Raw genomic sequence first — 16,809 nt, 5'->3', positions numbered from 1 at the left:
GTTCTTCAGTGCTTCAGGGCCTTCTCATTGAGTGAATGTTTGTTGAACACCTACTATGTGCCCGACATTATTTTGGCTCTGGGGAGGCAGTGGGGAACATGCTCAGTGTCGACCCCTCCCTGCCTTGCTGAGCTGGTCCTGGATGGGCTGCATGGGCCACCGTTGCATGGGGCGTGCTCGAGCTGGAGATGGCTGTGAGCAGCTGCAGGCCAGGTGGGGGTGGGACCTCCCCCGGGGGGTGCTGACCTGGGCAGCACCATGGCGCACCCAAGAAGGGCGATGGGGAAGGAAGGGAGGCAGGCAGAACCGCCAGGCTGCGTGGTGGTTAGGCGCGGGGCTGGGGCAGGTGCTGGGGCAGACCGCGAAGGGTCAGACTGGCGTATGGCAGCCAGCGTTCTAGTTGGTTACACAGGGTCAGGGGTGGAGGGCAGGAGGATGGGAGAGCCCAGCCTGGGGAGATTTGAGGGCCCTGCCCATCGAGGAGCCATACCCGGGCCTTTGGCTTGGTCCCCAGAGGCCTCCAGGGTTAAGAGCAGGGAGAGAATCCGGGCCTGTGATCACATCTGTGAGCTCTGCAGGTGTCTCCGGGACCGTCAGCAGAGGCGCTCCTCCAGTCCCTGCCTCCCGCGCCCTCCTGGCTGAGAGCGAGGTGGTCCCGCCCTGTGAAGGAGGCAGCAGCGCTTGCTGCGTCCCGTTGCCTGGGTGTTCTGCGCTCATCCCCTTTCCGCCATCCAGAAACCTTCATGAGAGAGTGCTTCTGTTCCCTCCAGGTCGAGCTGTGTCCCAGGAATGACTGGAAGGCTCAGGAGGCCCTGGTTAGCCTGGGGCATGTGTCCCCCAGCAGAGACTGGTGTGGGGTGGGGGCGGGAACTGGTGAGGGGCCTGGGAAGGCAGGTGAGCCTGCTAGGAGACCCAGAGTTTAGGAGGAGCTCTTTGGCAGGTCCTGGAGACCCTGGGTCACCCACAGGCCCCTTTGCCTTCACTGGAACTTTCCAGCTAGCCAGGCTTCTCCTGGCCCCAGGACATAGCCCACGTGGGTCCTCACCTCTGCCCAGCTCAGCTTCTCCCCACCCAGAATGCGCTCTGCCCCGCCACCCCCATCATCTCTGCTGCCCTGGCTGGAACCAGAGCTCCTATTCGCAAACTCCTCCAACCTAGCCCTGCCCGCCTGCCCACCCTGGGTTTCCAGCTCAGGACAGACCCCTGGGGATGTGAGGGGCTCCCTCTGGGTACTCAGGAAGCACGTCCTGTTGTCCACCTGGGCAGTGAGGTGCAGGTCTGAGCCCCCACTGCACCACAGCTGCCTCCAGGCTCACATGCCCACTTGCCGGGCTCACCACACGGGGGCTTCACCTTCCCTGGGATCCGCGGCAGGCCTGCGTTGGAGGGCTGAGAACGGCTCGCCCTTTCCCAGCTAGCACTCTGCCCACTTTCTCTTCACGCCGGCGCCTGAGCAGCGCACGATTGGGTGCTCCCACCTTGCAGTGCTTTCTTCCTGTGCCCAGGCTGGCCGTGCATGTTTGTGAAGGGCTGTGCTGGGCTTCCCGGGCCCGGGGTCTGAACCTGACTCCCACCAGGCACTGAGTAAACACGTCCATCCAAACAAGGGAGGTGGAGCATGAAGCAGGAGAGATGGACTGGGGCCTGGAATCTTCTGGGGGCGTGGCTGTCAGCAGCTCCTGGACCTCTGACCATGTGGCAGGGGGCTCATCACCGTCTCCCCAGGGCATTTGCTGCTGGGGCCCTCAGGCAGTCACAGGGGGTCTCCCAGGCGTGTTCTGGCCCTGCCCCATCCCTTTCCTCACCCATTTGCAGAGGGGAGGCACTGGTTAGACAGGGGAGGTCAGCAGCTGCAGAAAAAGGACAGGCTCCCACAAAAGAGGAGATGGGAGAGGCTAGAGAGAGACAGGAGAATCCGGAGGACCTGTTGTTAGTGACTGGACAGCAGCACGCGGAACCCTAGCGGCCTGGGCTGCTTTGTGGGCTCTGTAGAATAAACCACGTAGACAACGTGGAATCGTGTTTCTTCCTTCTGTCCTCGATGGAACACACTGGGATGAAGATGTTTCTGTCTGAAAGAATTGAGGTGAAATCAGTTTAGCACTTAGGTGATAACCTCTCAACAGAAGGCCCCACGCACGCCAGGCTGCATCCAGTTCTCAGGCGCTGGTGGCTGTCCCCAGGGTCTGGGGGCCCTTGGGGGGCCAGGATGCTGTTGTCCTCTGCTCCCGCCTGGAGACCACTGTCTCCTCCAAAGCCCTGTAAACTGTCAGTAGTGCAGGCCCCTCAGAAGCCAATGAGGGTAATGGGCAGGTCAGCGTCAGGGGCTCACCCGGCCACCCCAGAACCCCTTGCTGTTGTTCCAGAACCTTCAGATTGCTCTCTCTGAAAGTGTGCCTGGGTGGGCGTACATGGGTGGGTGCCTGTGTGGGTGGGTGCCTGTGTGTGTGCCTGTATGTGGGGGGGTGCCTGTGTGTGTGCGCTTGTGTGTGTGTATGTGCCTGTGTGGGGGGTGCCTATGGCTGTGTGTGGGGTGTGTGGAGTGCCTGTGTGTGTGGTGGGATACGTGTGTGTGGGGTGCGTGTCTGTGTGTGGGGTGTGTGTGTGGGGCATGTGTGTGTGGAGGGGTGCCTCTGTGTGTGTGGGGGGTGCATGTGTGTGTGTGGGTGTGTGTGTGGGGGGGTGCGTGTGTGTGGGGGGTGTGGGGGGGATACGTGTGTGTGGGGCGTGTGTGTGGAGGGGTGCCTGTGTGTGTGTGTGGGGTGCGTGTGTGTGTGGGGTGCGTGTGTGTGGGGTGTGTATGTGGGGGTATGTGTGTGTGTGGGGGTGTGTGTGTGGTGGGTGTAGGGGGTGCGTGTGTGGGGGGTGTGTGTGTGGGGGTGCGTGTGTGTGGGGGGGTGTGGGGGGATACGTGTGTGTGTGTGGGGTGCGTGTGTGTGTGTGGGGGTGCATGTGTGGGGGGTGTGTATGTGGGGGGTGTGTGTGTGGGGGGGTGTGTGTGTGGCGGGTGTAGGGGGTGCGTGTGTGTGGGTGTGTGTAGGAGGTACATGTGTGTGGGGTGTGTGTGGGGTGCGTGTGTGGAGGGTGCGTGTGTATGGGTTGTACGTGTGTGGGATGTGTGTATGTGTGTGGGGTGCATGTGTGTGTGTGGGGTGCCTGTGTGTGTGTGGGGGGGGCTGGGTGCATGGTGCCGACAGGAGGGCAGGGGACGAGGATGCTGGTTTTATCTGAGAGATGTGGCTTAGCCCAGGAATGGTGATGTGGTCTGGGAGCCTGGTCTATACGTGCTCCAGCTTCTGTCACACTGCCTGCCATGCCTATCGTACATAATGTAGACCCTCTGGCCCAGAGCCCAGGGGAAGTGGGTGGGGCCATGGTAGGTAGAGGTGAGGCCCTGCCGAGGAACAGGGCTTATGAGTCCACTCCAGACCTATGGGGCTGACCGCGGGTCCCAGTAGCTTGGGCGGGAGCCCCTTCCTGGGCTGGTGACAGAAGTGGAGGTGGCACCCCTTCCAGCGAGGAGCAGCTGTGCAGAGGGAGGTATGGCTGCCTTGGGGTGATTCCTCCACTTGCTGGGGGCGTGGCTGGGCGCCTGCCTGCCTGCTCCTACAGACTCCCCCACACTTTTGTTATGTGCACAGCTCCTGAGAAAAGCCTTCTAAGGAAGCGTGAGCTGCTGCGCAGCATTCTGCAAGCAGCCATTGTGCATTTGTGAAATGCAGCGTGTACCCAGTGCGGTGGGTTCTGCTCACTGAACACTCTCGTGTTGGGAATGCTCATGTTCCTCCACAGAAGGGCAGAAGCAGAGCTGGCACAGTGCCTTCCCAGCTGGCAGCCTCACCCCAGACCCCAGAGCCATGGACCTAGCCTGGTGGCCCTGTGGGCACTGAGTTTGCAGTTCCTGGGCAAGAAGCTTCCCCAGTTCTAATGGTGAAGCTTCCCCTAATCTAATGTTTCAGGGTTAGGATTCCTAGAGCCTAGACCGAGACCCAGATGGCCCATTCGGCATGATTTTGACAGCAGGGAAGCACTTTGGGGTGAGCGGTTTACCCCTAAATCTCTAGAAAATTAACAGATGATTTTGCAGTGGTCCCTAGGCTTTATAAATAGTTTTCTTTTTCTTTCCGCCTTCCTTTTTAGAGCCAGGATCCATCATGGTTCCCTCGCTTTCTGGTTGTTTCATATATTTGGAGGGTGGGCAGAGCAGATCACGGAATACAGATAGCACTGAGAGGGCTTTAGGCGTGTGCCAGGTCCCGCTGGCTGCCACCCAGTAAGCTGGTGCATGTGGAGGCTTAGAATAGAATCATTGGCAACTGTAATTAAGGTTGTGAACTGCACCACGATGCTAAAAAAACAAATTCTCTGCAGCTGTTTTACTGACTGAGAAATTACCCCTATCGGCCGAAGTTTTATTCTTCTGATTTGGTAGAGGAAATAGTTTAAAAATGATCTCACAGCGTGATTTATGTAAATGACGTTTCTTTCTTTGGATGAGACAATTGAGATAGAGTCTGAAACCCTGGCAAGCCACAGCTTCCTGCAGTGTCCTGTTGCCATGGGTTACGAAGGGAGCGAGAGGGAACTTCATCGGAAATGCCTCTAAACTTTTCTGACACGCACAAGCTGCGGTGTTGAATGGTGTGTCTTAGACCCGGGTGCCTAGTGTGGCTTGGTGCTTTACAATGAATTTGGGGAAAGAGTTGTCAAACGAAGCGCACGTTTCCAACAACCAGCAGGTAAGTTATTCCGGCTTTTTCTTTTCATTTAATCAGTGGTAAGAAAGCGTGGCACCCTGGTTATCCTGTGTTAGCGAGTGGCAGCCATGGGACTTGCAAATGCTTGTAAGGATAAGCTTTGGAAATGCTTTTCATGTGTCTGCACCACAGCTCAAAGCGAGCGCTGCGGAGGCTCGGCGGAGGCTCTGGGACTGCAGCGCGTCCCGGGCCCCACACACCCGGCTGCCAGCCTCAACCCTTCGGGAGCCCGAGCTGCCAGGTTTTAAGTTAGAACTTACAGAAGGCATCGAATGTTTTTCTTTCCTTTACCATAGTAATTCTCATAGATTTGGAAGATGTGAGTGAATTGATTTTGTTGAAATATTAATTTTAGGCTAGATAAATATATCAAAATCTTAGGCTCTTTAAATGATGGTAGCTTACATTTCTAAATGTAATGAGTTGATTTGGCTAATGTGCATATAGGTAGCTACTATAGATCATATTGGTGATTACTATATGAGCTAATGAAGTTGAAGTTACTCTAAAATGGCTTTTTAAAAGAATTGAGATGAAATAAAAATAATTTCTATTTTCCTCTTATGGCTGTGTTGATGTAAAGATAAAAATAAATTTAAATTATGTACAGAAGTCTTAGTAATTACTGGGCACTGATTTTGAATTCATTCTTTTCTGGGAATTGTATAATCTTAATGTTTTCCTAATATCTAATTAAAGTCTTCTGTAGAGAACCGAAGGAGAAACTACTAGTTTAGAGATGAGGGGCATGGAGGTTGGGAACGGGAAAATGAGCTGTGCCTTCCTTTTAAGTGGGAAATAGACGCGGGTCTGCTGGGCAGGGCCAGCGTGAGTCTGATGAAATCCACCAGCTTTCTGTGCATTTGGAAAGCTGCTTGGAAGGTGAAGCTGCGTGAGGCTGGAGGAGCAGCTTTGGTCTTCTTTGGGGCGTGCCTGCTGCGGGCCGCCTCTGGCTGTCTTGGTGTAGGAGGAATGTGTTCCTGTAACCTCTGTTTCATATCCTGCATCGGAAAGTGAATTTTGGAGCTGTCATGGGTTTAATGGGCCAGTTAATCAGTTAGCCATTTGTACTTATGTGTAGGCAGCACTTTCATCTCAGTGTACATCCAGGCAAGTTGTAGAAAATTCTGTGTTTTATTCCATGTAAAGTCATTGAAAACCTGCCTTTGTAAGTGCCCGTTTACATGATTTGGACTTCCTTTTGAAGCTCTTGCAAATGCTTACACTGGCGGATAAGTTGTTCACGCGAGCGTATTGGAATCTGGCTGATGTGGTCGCCAGGCATCAGAAGTGAGCGACTCGCTCTCTCAGTCAGAGGCACAGCGGGTGGGTGGTCGTCTCTGCTGCAGCTCTGCCTGTCTGGGCTCTGGCCAGCAGATGAGGGGCTGGAAAGCCTCTAGGGCCGGCAGAATTTCTTCTCCCTCTGAGCGTCAGGTAGTTGTTCTAAGAAATGGGAGGGTCAGGGGATGCTGGGGTGCTGCCGTCTGTGTCTGCAGCAGCACTCTTTCGGAGGCCCGTGTGTCTCCAGGTCCCCTCATCCTGAGGGGGAGGACGCCCCCGCTTTTCTAGGAGCTGTTGCCCAACTCCATTCAAAGAGCATGCGGGGGAGCTGCTGGGATTTCCACTTGGAGAGAATCTCCGGAGGCTCTGGCTGGCCAGATCAGTCGATCCCTGGCTCCTTGGCTTCGGCAGACCAGGAAGATACCCGTGCCCGTCACCTAATCGGGGCATCTCATCCTGTTTCATAAACCATGTGGCGTCAGGTGTTGCAGGCTCCGACACTAGTTAGATGCTGAGAGGAGGCACCGAGACCCCAGGCCCAAAGCAATAGGAGTTGCCTGGAGGAAGAGAGCCCTTGCTGTCTGCCTGCACACCCCTCCCAGGGTGCCCTGCTGTGGGGTGGCTGCTCTGGGCTGGGGGGCTCCTGCAGCCCTGGGCAGCCCAGCTTGAGCCTCCCTGGCAGGCAGCAGCCGTTCGGTCAGCCTGTGGCTGACACAGGGTCCTGGGTGGGACTTACCGGGGCAGTTCCACCTCTCCTCTGAGTCGTGGGAACAAGTCCCCACTGCAAGTGAGTGCCCAGGTGAAGGCCCCACTGGCACGGCTGGACGAGCGTGACAGTTGTCGCCGAGCCGCCTGAGCGTTGGCTTCTCCGACGTTCCTCCTGTGTGTGAGCTAGGGGTTTGACTCCGGTCCTCAGCTGTCAGAGGCCGCCTTGGGCGCATCCACACTGGGTCCCTCAGGTGTGCTCTGTGTGACCGGCATGGAGGTGGCGGCGGCCGTCAGGGTGTGGTTTTGTGATGTCTCAGGGTGTCCTTTCCTTCCTTCATGAAAAGAGGTTCTGCAGTGTCGGAAATTGGCAGAAACTTTGTTTCTCAAGGCAAAGCCTTTAGACACTTGAGAGCACATGAGGTGCGGTGTAGATTTGTCTTCATTTCTCTTAGCACGGGCTTGTCTTCAGGCTGCCGGAGTGTGACAGAAAGAACTTTCCAGAGACCACGGGGCTTCTCTCCCCTCCAGGCATTGACATTCTGTTTAATATTTTAAAAATCTTTAAAAAGGGTTGCACTGTTTAAAAACGTGGAGTGTTCTCTTGTAGGCAGTGTGGAGACCATGGTCACTGAGGAAGGGCAGGAGGGAGGAGGCATGGGAGCCGGTGTAGTCTGCGGCCCGGCGCAGCTGTGGTCATGCAGAGGATGCAGTGAGACCTGACAGTGAGGCTTGAGGCAGACAGATGCTCATGCAGGGAAGAGGGCAGGGCCTGTGTCGGAGCCTGGGGAAGTGAAAGGATAATGAGGAAGACGGAGTGTGGTCAAGAGGAGGCGGTGACCACTGGCGACACGTGGCAGTGACTCTGGCTGCAGCCTTTGGGCCCCCATGCCTTTGACCGGAACCTTCAACCTTCCCTCATGAGTCTGCCACAGGCGGGCAGGCCGGGCCAGGTTCCAGGGTCCTCCAACAGAGAGTCCCAGCCCCATGGGACCAGGTTGTGTTAGGGGCTGAGGCTGGTGGCAGGGGGGCATGGCTGATGGCCGCTGCAGGACACAAGAGGGATTCGGGGGCATGCCTGGGCTGACGTGCCTGGGGCTGACATGTCTGCGGACACCTCTGCTGGGTGATTTGTGAGCCTCTGTAGGGTGGGCTTGGTGGGCCATCAAGGAAGGTTTTTGCATTTCACCGTGTCTCTTCTATTCTGGATTAACCTAGTCTCTCTCACCAGTGTCACTGACCGTGTCTCCCAAATGGCCCTCATGTGCCCACGCTCCTTCGGGACCCTGAAGTGCAGTGCTGACTGGCACTGGGATTGCAGGGCGCGCCCTGTGTGCTGTGGCTGTGTGCCTGGCCTCTGCCTGCCTGTGTCCTGCCGTGTCGGTCAGCTTGCCTTTTGCCCCAGACCTCTGTTGCCCTGAGCCTGGTGCAGGAGGGCCTGGAGTCTGTGCTGGCGAGCATCCATGCGTCCCACTTCACATGCTGGTTGCAGATTCTTCCCTCATTTTATGATGCTCTGAGTCTTGTCATCTATATGAGGAAAGTTCCAAGTATATTTGAGAAAAACTGTTTTAATAAATTTCTATTTTCACCTCTTTCCTCTTCTTTTCATTAAAAAATTGGACACCTTATGCTGTAAACTGTCCATCCATGTTACGTACTCAGAGGTGTATCCTTCTCAGGCAGAAACCCCCACCCCTTTCTCCTGGGTTCTAAGGAGAAAGGCGGCGAGCTCGCGTGGCGAGGCCCTTGAGCACTCAGCACCTTCTCCTACCGTGTCCCATGCAGCTGTGTGAACGCAGGCGTCCCGGTCTCTGTTGGGCGGATGTGGAGGCTGGTTGAGGTTCCTTGCAAAACTTTTGCCATTCTGCACATGATGCAGGGACCCGGCCTCTCCAGACAGCAGGAGCTGCTGCGCTTCGAGTACTGGACCAGTTTTCCTTGGGCTTCTGCAGCAGCGCCCTCTGGGTTCCCCTCTTCCCCTCCGACTCCACTGGCTTCTCACCACTGTCAGGTCTTCAAGGGGAGGCCTGGGCTGGTCAGGGACCAGTCTCCTTCCTCCACCACCTTCCATGACAGGCTCGATTCATCCCTCACATGCTGCCCTCCCAACCTGCCCCTGCAGTGGGCACCTCCGCCCTGGGCCCCGGCCTCAGTGACAGGTCCACATCTTCTCACCGTGTCTCCTCAGACATCCAGGAGGCCCCTCAGACTTAAGTCCCAAACATGACTTGGATTCTCCCTTCACCTCCAGTGTACCCCTCCCTCAGTCTCCTGCATCTCAGGAAGGGCTGGCCCTGTCCCTTCTGCTTGAGCCCACACCCTCTAATACTCCACGTCAGCAAGCTCCTGGGCTCGGCCTTCAAAATCTCTGAGTTTACACTTTCTCACCCCCATTGCTGCAGCCTGCCCTCGTCCCCATCTCTTGCCTGGAGCACCGCGGAGCCTCCAGCTGCCCCTGCCATGCCCCATCCATGCACCTGCCAGAATGAGCAGTGCCATCCTAGCCGCCCCTGCTCTATGCCCCATTACTTTCTGCCTTGGACTGGGCTCTGTGGAACAGGGCTGCCAGTTCGGTTCGCATGCTCGTTTTGTCCATCCAGCATCTCAGGATGGCTCGCCGCGTCGTGGGAGCTCAGCAGATGCTTTGCCACGTGAGTGGGAGAGTTCTCAGCTTGCGTTTGCCATGCACCGCCTGTCCCTGTGGGCAGGGCAGTTCATAACCCTGTAACCAACCCTTGGGTATGCCAGACACCACCAAGGGGGCTACCAGGAGGGGTCGGAGCTCAAGGGCCAGCCTGAGGGAGACAGGAGGCTCGGAGACCAGGTCTTAGCTGCACAGGAGGTCATTTTGAGACAGTTGCTGAGTCTTAGTTCATATGAAGAAACGTTTCCCTGGGCGTGGGCTCCAGCCTCATCTTCAACCCTCATCTCCAGCCCTCATCTCCAGCCCTCATCTCCAGCTTCATCTCTGGCCCTAATCTCCAGCTTCATCTCCAGCCCTTATCTCCAGCTTCATCTCTGGCCCTCATGTCCAGCTTCATCTTTGGCCCTCATCTCCAGCCTCATTTCCAGCCTCATCTCCAGCCTCATCTCCAGCTTCATCTCCAGCCTCATCTCCACCCCTCATCTCCAGCCTCATCTTCACCCCTCATCTCCAGCCTTCATCTCCAGCCTTCATCTCCAGCCCTCATCTCCACCCCTCATCTCCACCCCTCATCTCCAGCTTCATCTCCAGCCCTCATCTCCAGCCCTCATCTCCACCCCTCATCTCCAGCCCTCATCTCCACCCCTCATCTCCACCCCTCATCTCCAGCCTCATCTCCAGCCCTCATCTCCACCCCTCATCTCCAGCCCTCATCTCCACCCCTCATCTCCACCCCTCATCTCCAGCCTCATCTCCAGCCCTCATCTCCACCCCTCATCTCCACCCCTCATCTCCAGCCTCATCTCCAGCCCTCATCTTCAGCCTCATCTCCAGCTTCATCTCTGGCCCTCATCTCCACCCCTCATCTCCAGCCTCATCTCTAGCCCTCATCTTCAGCCTCATCTCCAGCCTCATCTCCAGCCCTCATCTCCAGCCCTCATCTCCACCCCTCATCTCCAGCCCTCATCTCCACCCCTCATCTTCACCCCTCATCTCCAGCCTCATCTCCAGCCCTTATCTCCAGCCCTCATCTCCACCCCTCATCTCCAGCCCTCATCTCCACCCCTCATCTCTAGCCCTCATCTCCAGCCTCATCTCCAGCCCTCATCTCCACCCCTCATCTCCACCCCTCATGTCCAGCCTCATCTCCAGCCCTCATCTTCAGCCTCATCTCCAGCTTCATCTCTGGTCCTCATCTCCACCCCTCATCTCCAGCCTCATCTCCAGCCCTCATCTTCAGCCTCATCTCCAGCCTCATCTCCAGCCCTCATCTCCACCCCTCATCTCCACCCCTCATCTCCACCCCTCATCTCCAGCCTCATCTCCAGCCCTCATCTCCACCCCTCATCTTCACCCCTCATCTCCAGCCTCATCTCCACCCCTCATCTCCAGCCTCATCTCCAGCCCTCATCTCCACCCCTCATCTCCACCCCTCATCTCCAGCCTCATCTCTGCCCCTCATCTCCAGCCCTCATCTTCAGCCTCATCTCCAGCTTCATCTCTGGCCCTCATCTCCAGCCCTCATCTCCAGCCCTCATCTCCACCCCTCATCTCCAGCCCTCATCTTCAGCCTCATCTCCAGCTTCATCTCTGGCCCTCATCTCCAGCCTCATCTTCAGCCTCATCTCCACCCCTCATCTCCAGCCTCATCTCCAGCCCTCATCTTCAGCCTCATCTCCACCCCTCATCTCCAGCCTCATCTTCAGCCTCATCTCCAGCTTCATCTCCGGCCCTCATCTCCAGCCCTCATCTCCAGCCCTCATCTTCAGCCTCATCTCCAGCTTCATCTCTGGCCCTCATCTCCAGCCTCATCTTCAGCCTCATCTTCAGCCTGATCTCCAGCCTCATCTCCACCCCTCATCTCCAGCCTCATCTCCACCCCTCATCTCCAGTCTGATCTCCAGTCCTCATCTCCAGCCCTCCTCTCCACCCCTCCTCTCCACCCCTCATCTCCAGCCCTCATCTCCAGCCTCATTTCCAACCTCATCTCCACCCCTCATCTCCAGCCCTCATCTCCATCCCTCATCTCCAGTGTGATCTCTAGCCTCATCTCCAGCCCTCATCTCCAGCCCTCGTCTCCATCCCTCATCTCCAAACTAATCTCCAGCCTCATCTCCAGCCTCATCTCCAGCCCTCATCTCCATCCCTTATCTCCAGTCCTCATCTCCAGCCTCATCTCCAGCCCTCATCTCCAGCCTCATCTCCAACATGGGATGAGCTCCTGGTGGCCAGCTGTGTTAGTGCCAGTCCCTGCCCAGAGCCTCTCAGCACAGCTGACTTTTACACTCATCTTTCCTTGTGGGGAGTTGGCACTGCCACATGGGGAACCTAAATCACGAATATCGGCCTGGATGCCTGGCAGCCTGCCACCTGTCTGCGTGTTGGAGGGCCCTTAGCTTCTGAGACTGGGTAAGCTGAGGAGGGCAAAGGCCTGTGTGGTGTTTGTCCCAACAGAGGGTTATGGTGTGACAAGGAGGAGCATCCCAAAGTCAGATGGCCCCTACTGCTGCCCCAGAAGGGCACTACTTTGGGGTCAAAAGTTGTCAGAACGTATTATCTTAGGCTTCACCAAGGATGTGAAATGAATAGTAGCTGCTGCTGCTTTGAAAGATGCTGTCATTGTAGTTTTTGCCCCGGTTCAGTTCCTTCTGATTGTATTCAAGGTTGAAAAGCTCCTTGGAACACACACACACACACACACACACACACTTTAAAGGGAGGAAGCACACACAAGCTTTAAAGGGAGAAGTGCAGATCTGTGTCTCAGCACCAGGTGTGCTGCCCTCCCCACAGGCTGTGGCAGCTGCGCTGCCAGGCGAGGTTGCACATGGGAGCTGGGCTGCAGTGAGGAGGGCACCATGCTGAGGAGTGGAGAGGCAGATGGAGCAGGAGGGGACTGAGTCCCTCTGTGCAGGGGTCATCGGAGTCCTTGTGCTGCCACCCTCAGGGGAGACACATGTCCCCCAAGATCCTGCACACAGGCATGCACGTGCACTGTGTCCACACACGGACTTGCAGCTCAGAAGTGGGGTCCACGGACAGCACGGGCCTGGAGACATGCTGCATGCTTCCCTTCCATGTTGTTCTGTTTTATCCCATTTCATTTTTTAACATGCTGCTCACAGACTCTGAATTGATTTGCCGGCCCCTTGGAGGGTCATGGCTGGGTCTGAAGACCGCTGTGCTAGTGGAGCAGAGAGCAGCCCAGCATGTGGGAATGCAGTGAGCCACCAAGCCAGGGCATCCTCTCCTGAATACTCTCTCTGTGCTATACTCAGCCTCACAGAGCCTCCCAGACGCACCTTTCCAAGGCCTCAGCCTCTGGTGTGGATGCTGTGCTTTTCTGCATTTAGTCCAGCAAGAGATGGTCTTGAAATGTAAAGGATGAAATTTTAAAAAGTAAAGCATATATTAGGTGCAAATTGGATTGTTAAATTCTCTTTTTTTTTGAGACCGGGTTTCACTCTCCCACCCAGGCTGGAGTGCAGTGGTGTGATCATGGCTCACTGCAGCCTTGACTTTCTTCCAGCTGGAAAGGACTGGGTCCCTCTGTGCAGGAGCCATCAGAGTCCCAGCCACTTAGGGGGCTCAAGCGATACTCCTGCCTCAGCCCCCCAGGTAGCTGGGGCTATAGGCACACACCGCCACACCCAGCTAATTTTTGTATTTTTTATAGAGGCAGTGTCTTGCCATGTTGCCCAGGCTGGTCTCGAACTCCTGAGCTCAAGTGATCCTCCTTTTTCGGCCTCCTAAAGTGCTGGGATTATAGGCGTGAGTCACCAGCCCAGCTGATTATTAAATTCTTAATTCATTTATTTATATTTCTTTTCTTTGCATTGAAAACATTTAATGCATTTGAGCAACTTGCAGGCCTTTGGTGCCTTATTTTAGGAACATCATGTGGTGATTGAATAGTTTTTATGTTCAAGGTAGAAAATTTTGTCAGTGGCTCAAAATGAAAAATTTATATTACAGTATATTACTGTAAACCAATAAAATTTGGAAATTATATGTTCTAATAATTCCTTTTGTCTAGTGTTACTGACAGAATAAACCTTAATAAAGGTTAGATTCCTCATGTGACACTATTCACATAAATATTTTAAAACTTTCAAAACATTAATTTCAAAATAAAATATCCATGATCTCCACGGACGTGTGTGGCCCAGACAGACTTCCTGCAGAGGAGCAATTGAGTCCTTGTCAGCTGAGCTGACATGTTCAAGAGACCCACAGAGGAGCAGAGATTGTGCGGACTTAAGTTACATTTTAAAATACTTTGTCAGTTTCCTTAAAACAGAAATGTATTTACTTTAGTGTAAATTCCAATTCTGGAGGCGTGTTATAGAAATTTTTATAGCTGTTTAATTATGGTATATGTTTAAATTGTAAGCACCGAAAAATACTGACTTACTGGGATCTTTTTCCATGGGTGACTTTGTTTTTGTGACTGTACTTTTTTTGTAAGTATAATGTGTATATATGGAAATTTGGAAAGAATCCAAGAAGTATAGGCCAATGGAAACAAATTATTAATACAAATAGTACTGTATATGAGAGTACACATTAAGAGTGTTGTGCTTTAATTCATAAACATGTTTACAGTGGTCCACATGTGCCAGGAGATGTGGGAATGGCTGCCCCTGAAGTCATGTGGAGAAATGGGGTCCTCATCACACACCATACACAAACATCAGCTCACAAATGGATTAAAGGCACTTAAGACCTGAAACCAAAAAAACTCCTAGGAGAAAACACAGGGGAAAGCTCCATGACGTCAGTCCTGGCAATGATTTTTTTTTGGACATGACACTAAAAGAATAAGCAACAAACTAAAAGTAAACAATTGGGATTACATTGATGTAAAAAGTTTCTGCACAACAAAGGAAACAACCAACAAAATGAAAAAGGAACCTGTGAATGGGAGAAAATATTTGAAAACTGCATATGCAGTAAGGGGTTAATATCCAAATACGTAAGGAACTTATACAACTCAGTGGCAAAAACCAAATAACCCAATTAAAAAATGGCAAAAGGCCATAGTAGACATTTTTCCAAAGAAACTCTACAGATGGCCAATAGGTATATGCAGAGGTCTCAGCATCACCCATCATCAGAGAAATGCAGTCACAACACTGAGCTGTCACTGCATGCCTATAGAATGGCTGTTACCAGAAAGGCAAAAGATAACAAGTGTGGGTGAGGATAGGAGAAGAGGGAACCCTTACGCTGTTGGTGGGAATGTAAATTGTACAGCCATTGTGGAAAACAGCGTGGAGGTTCCTTGAAAAATTAAATATGGAACTACCATATGATCCACTACTGGGTGTGTCTCCAGAGGAAATAAAATCAGTCTCTCATAGTTGTGCTCCCATGTTCATGGAAGCGTTAATCACAATAGCTAAGATATGAAAACCTAAGGGATAAAGGAATGTGCAGTATATATGTGTGTGTGTGTGTGTGTGTGTGTGTGTGTGTGTGTGTGTATGTTTAGAGAGAGAACAAGAATAGCATATTCTGCCTTAAAGGAACTCCTGCAACAACATGAATGAAGCCAAACGTGTGGCTTCACTTATATGTGGACTCTAAAAACATTGAATTTGGCCGGGCGCGATGGCTCACGCCTGTAATCCCAACACTTTGGGAGACCGAGGCAGGCGGATCACAAGGTCAGGAGATCGAGACCATCCTGGCTAATATGATGAAACCCCATCTCTACTAAAAATATAAAAAATTAGCCGGGTGTGGTGGTGGGCACCTGTAGTCCCAGCTACTTGGGAGGCTGAGGCAGGAGAATGACGTGAACCCGGGAGGTGGAGCTTGCAGTGAGCCAAGATCGCGCCACCACACTCCAGCCTGGGCGACAGAGTAAGACTCCGTCTCAAAACAAAAAAACAAAAAAAAACCCTTGAATTCATGGATGCAGAGAGTAGATTGGTGCTTAGCAATGCCTGGGGGTTGTGGTGGAGAGATGTTGGACACAGGGTACAAACTTCCATTTATAAGATGAGTAAGTTCTAGAGATCTAATGTACAGCTTGGTGGTTGTAGTTAATAATGTTGCATTTATTGTATGCTTGAAATTTGCTACAAGAGTAAATCTTAATTTGCTAAGAGAATAGATTCTCACCACACACAAAAATGGTAACTAAGTGAGGTGATAGAGGTACATGTTAATTTGCTTGATTGTGATAATCATATTGCAGTGTATACATATATTAAAATATCACATTGCATACCTTAAATAAAAATTTAATATTACCTGTTAGTCTGTTCTCATGCTGCTATGAAGAAATACTTGAGACTGGGTAATTTTTAAAGGAAAGGGTTTAATTGACTCACAGTTTCACATGGCTGGGGAGGCCTCAGGGAACTTACAATCGTGATGAAAGGGAAGCAAACATGTCCTTCTTCATATGGCAGTAGGAGAGAGAAGTGCCAAGCAAAAGTGGGAAAGCCCCGTATAAAACCATCAGCTCTCTAGGCCGGGCACGGTGGCTCAAGCCTGTAATCCCAGCACTTTGGGAGGCCGAGACGGGCGGATCACGAGGTCAGGAGATCGAGACCATCCTGGTTAACATGGTGAAACCCCGTCTCTACTAAAAAATACAAAAAACTAGCCGGGCGAGGTGGCGGGCGCCTGTATTCCCAGCTACTCGGGAGGCGGAGGCAGGAGAATGGCGTGAACCCGGGAGGCGGAGCTTGCAGTGAGCTGAGATCCGGCCACTGCACTCCAGCCTGGGCGGCAGAGCGAGACTCCGTCTCAAAAAAAAAAAAAAAAAAAAAACCATCAGCTCTCATGAGAACTCACTCACTATCACCAGGGGGTAACTGCCCCCATGATTCAATTACCTCCCGCTGAGTCCCTCCCATGACACATGGAGATTATGGGAACTCCAATTCAGGATGAGGTTTGGGTGGTGACATAGCCAAACTGCATCGTTCCACCCCTGACCTCTCCAAAATCTTATATCCTCACATTTTGAAACACAATCATGCCCTTCTAACAGTCCCCCAACATCTTAACTCATTCTAGCATTAACTCAAAAGTCTAAGTTCAAATTCTCATCTGAGACAAGGCAAGTCCCTTCTGCCTATGAGCCTGTAAAATCAAAAGCAAGTTAGTTACTTCCAGGATACAATGGGAGTACAGGCATTGGGTATATACCCCCACTCCAAGTGGGAGAGATTGGCCATAACAAAGTGGCTACAGGCCCTATGCAAGTCCAGAATCCAATAGGGCAGTCATTAAACCGAAATGATCTCCTTTGACTCCCTGTCCCACATCCCATACTGATGCAAGAGGTGGGCTCCCACGGCCTTGGGCAGCTCTGTCTCTGTGGCTTTGCAGGATACACCTCCCCTCCCAGCTGCTTTCAAGGGCTGGCATTGAGTGTCTGTGGCTTTTCCAGGTGCATGG

The 16,809-nt window shown here is 53.1% G+C and overlaps 1 protein-coding gene across 7 annotated transcripts in view; it reads left to right on the top strand.

Annotated features, from left to right (window-relative positions):
* RGS12 (regulator of G protein signaling 12) overlaps nucleotides 1-16,809 on the top strand; it is a 155,175-nt gene that overhangs the window by 72,763 nt on the left and 65,603 nt on the right. Inside the window, exon 1 of one of the 7 annotated variants that reach the window (XM_037983148.2) lies at nucleotides 4,550-4,739. The exons of 5 other annotated variants lie outside the window; for them this stretch is intronic. In XM_037983148.2, the coding sequence (XP_037839076.2) occupies nucleotides 4,686-4,739 (54 nt within the window). In that variant the 5' untranslated portion in view covers nucleotides 4,550-4,685. Of the gene's footprint in view, nucleotides 1-4,549; nucleotides 4,740-16,809 lie in introns of those variants that run through there. One more of the 7 variants, XM_073012550.1, reaches the window with a different exon arrangement.

The sequence above is a fragment of the Chlorocebus sabaeus genome, chromosome 27, assembly GCF_047675955.1.
Source record: "Chlorocebus sabaeus isolate Y175 chromosome 27, mChlSab1.0.hap1, whole genome shotgun sequence".
NCBI classification, from domain to species: domain Eukaryota; kingdom Metazoa; phylum Chordata; class Mammalia; order Primates; family Cercopithecidae; genus Chlorocebus; species Chlorocebus sabaeus.
Note: the sequence above shows the minus strand (reverse complement) of the source record. Positions and strands in the feature narration are given on the sequence as shown.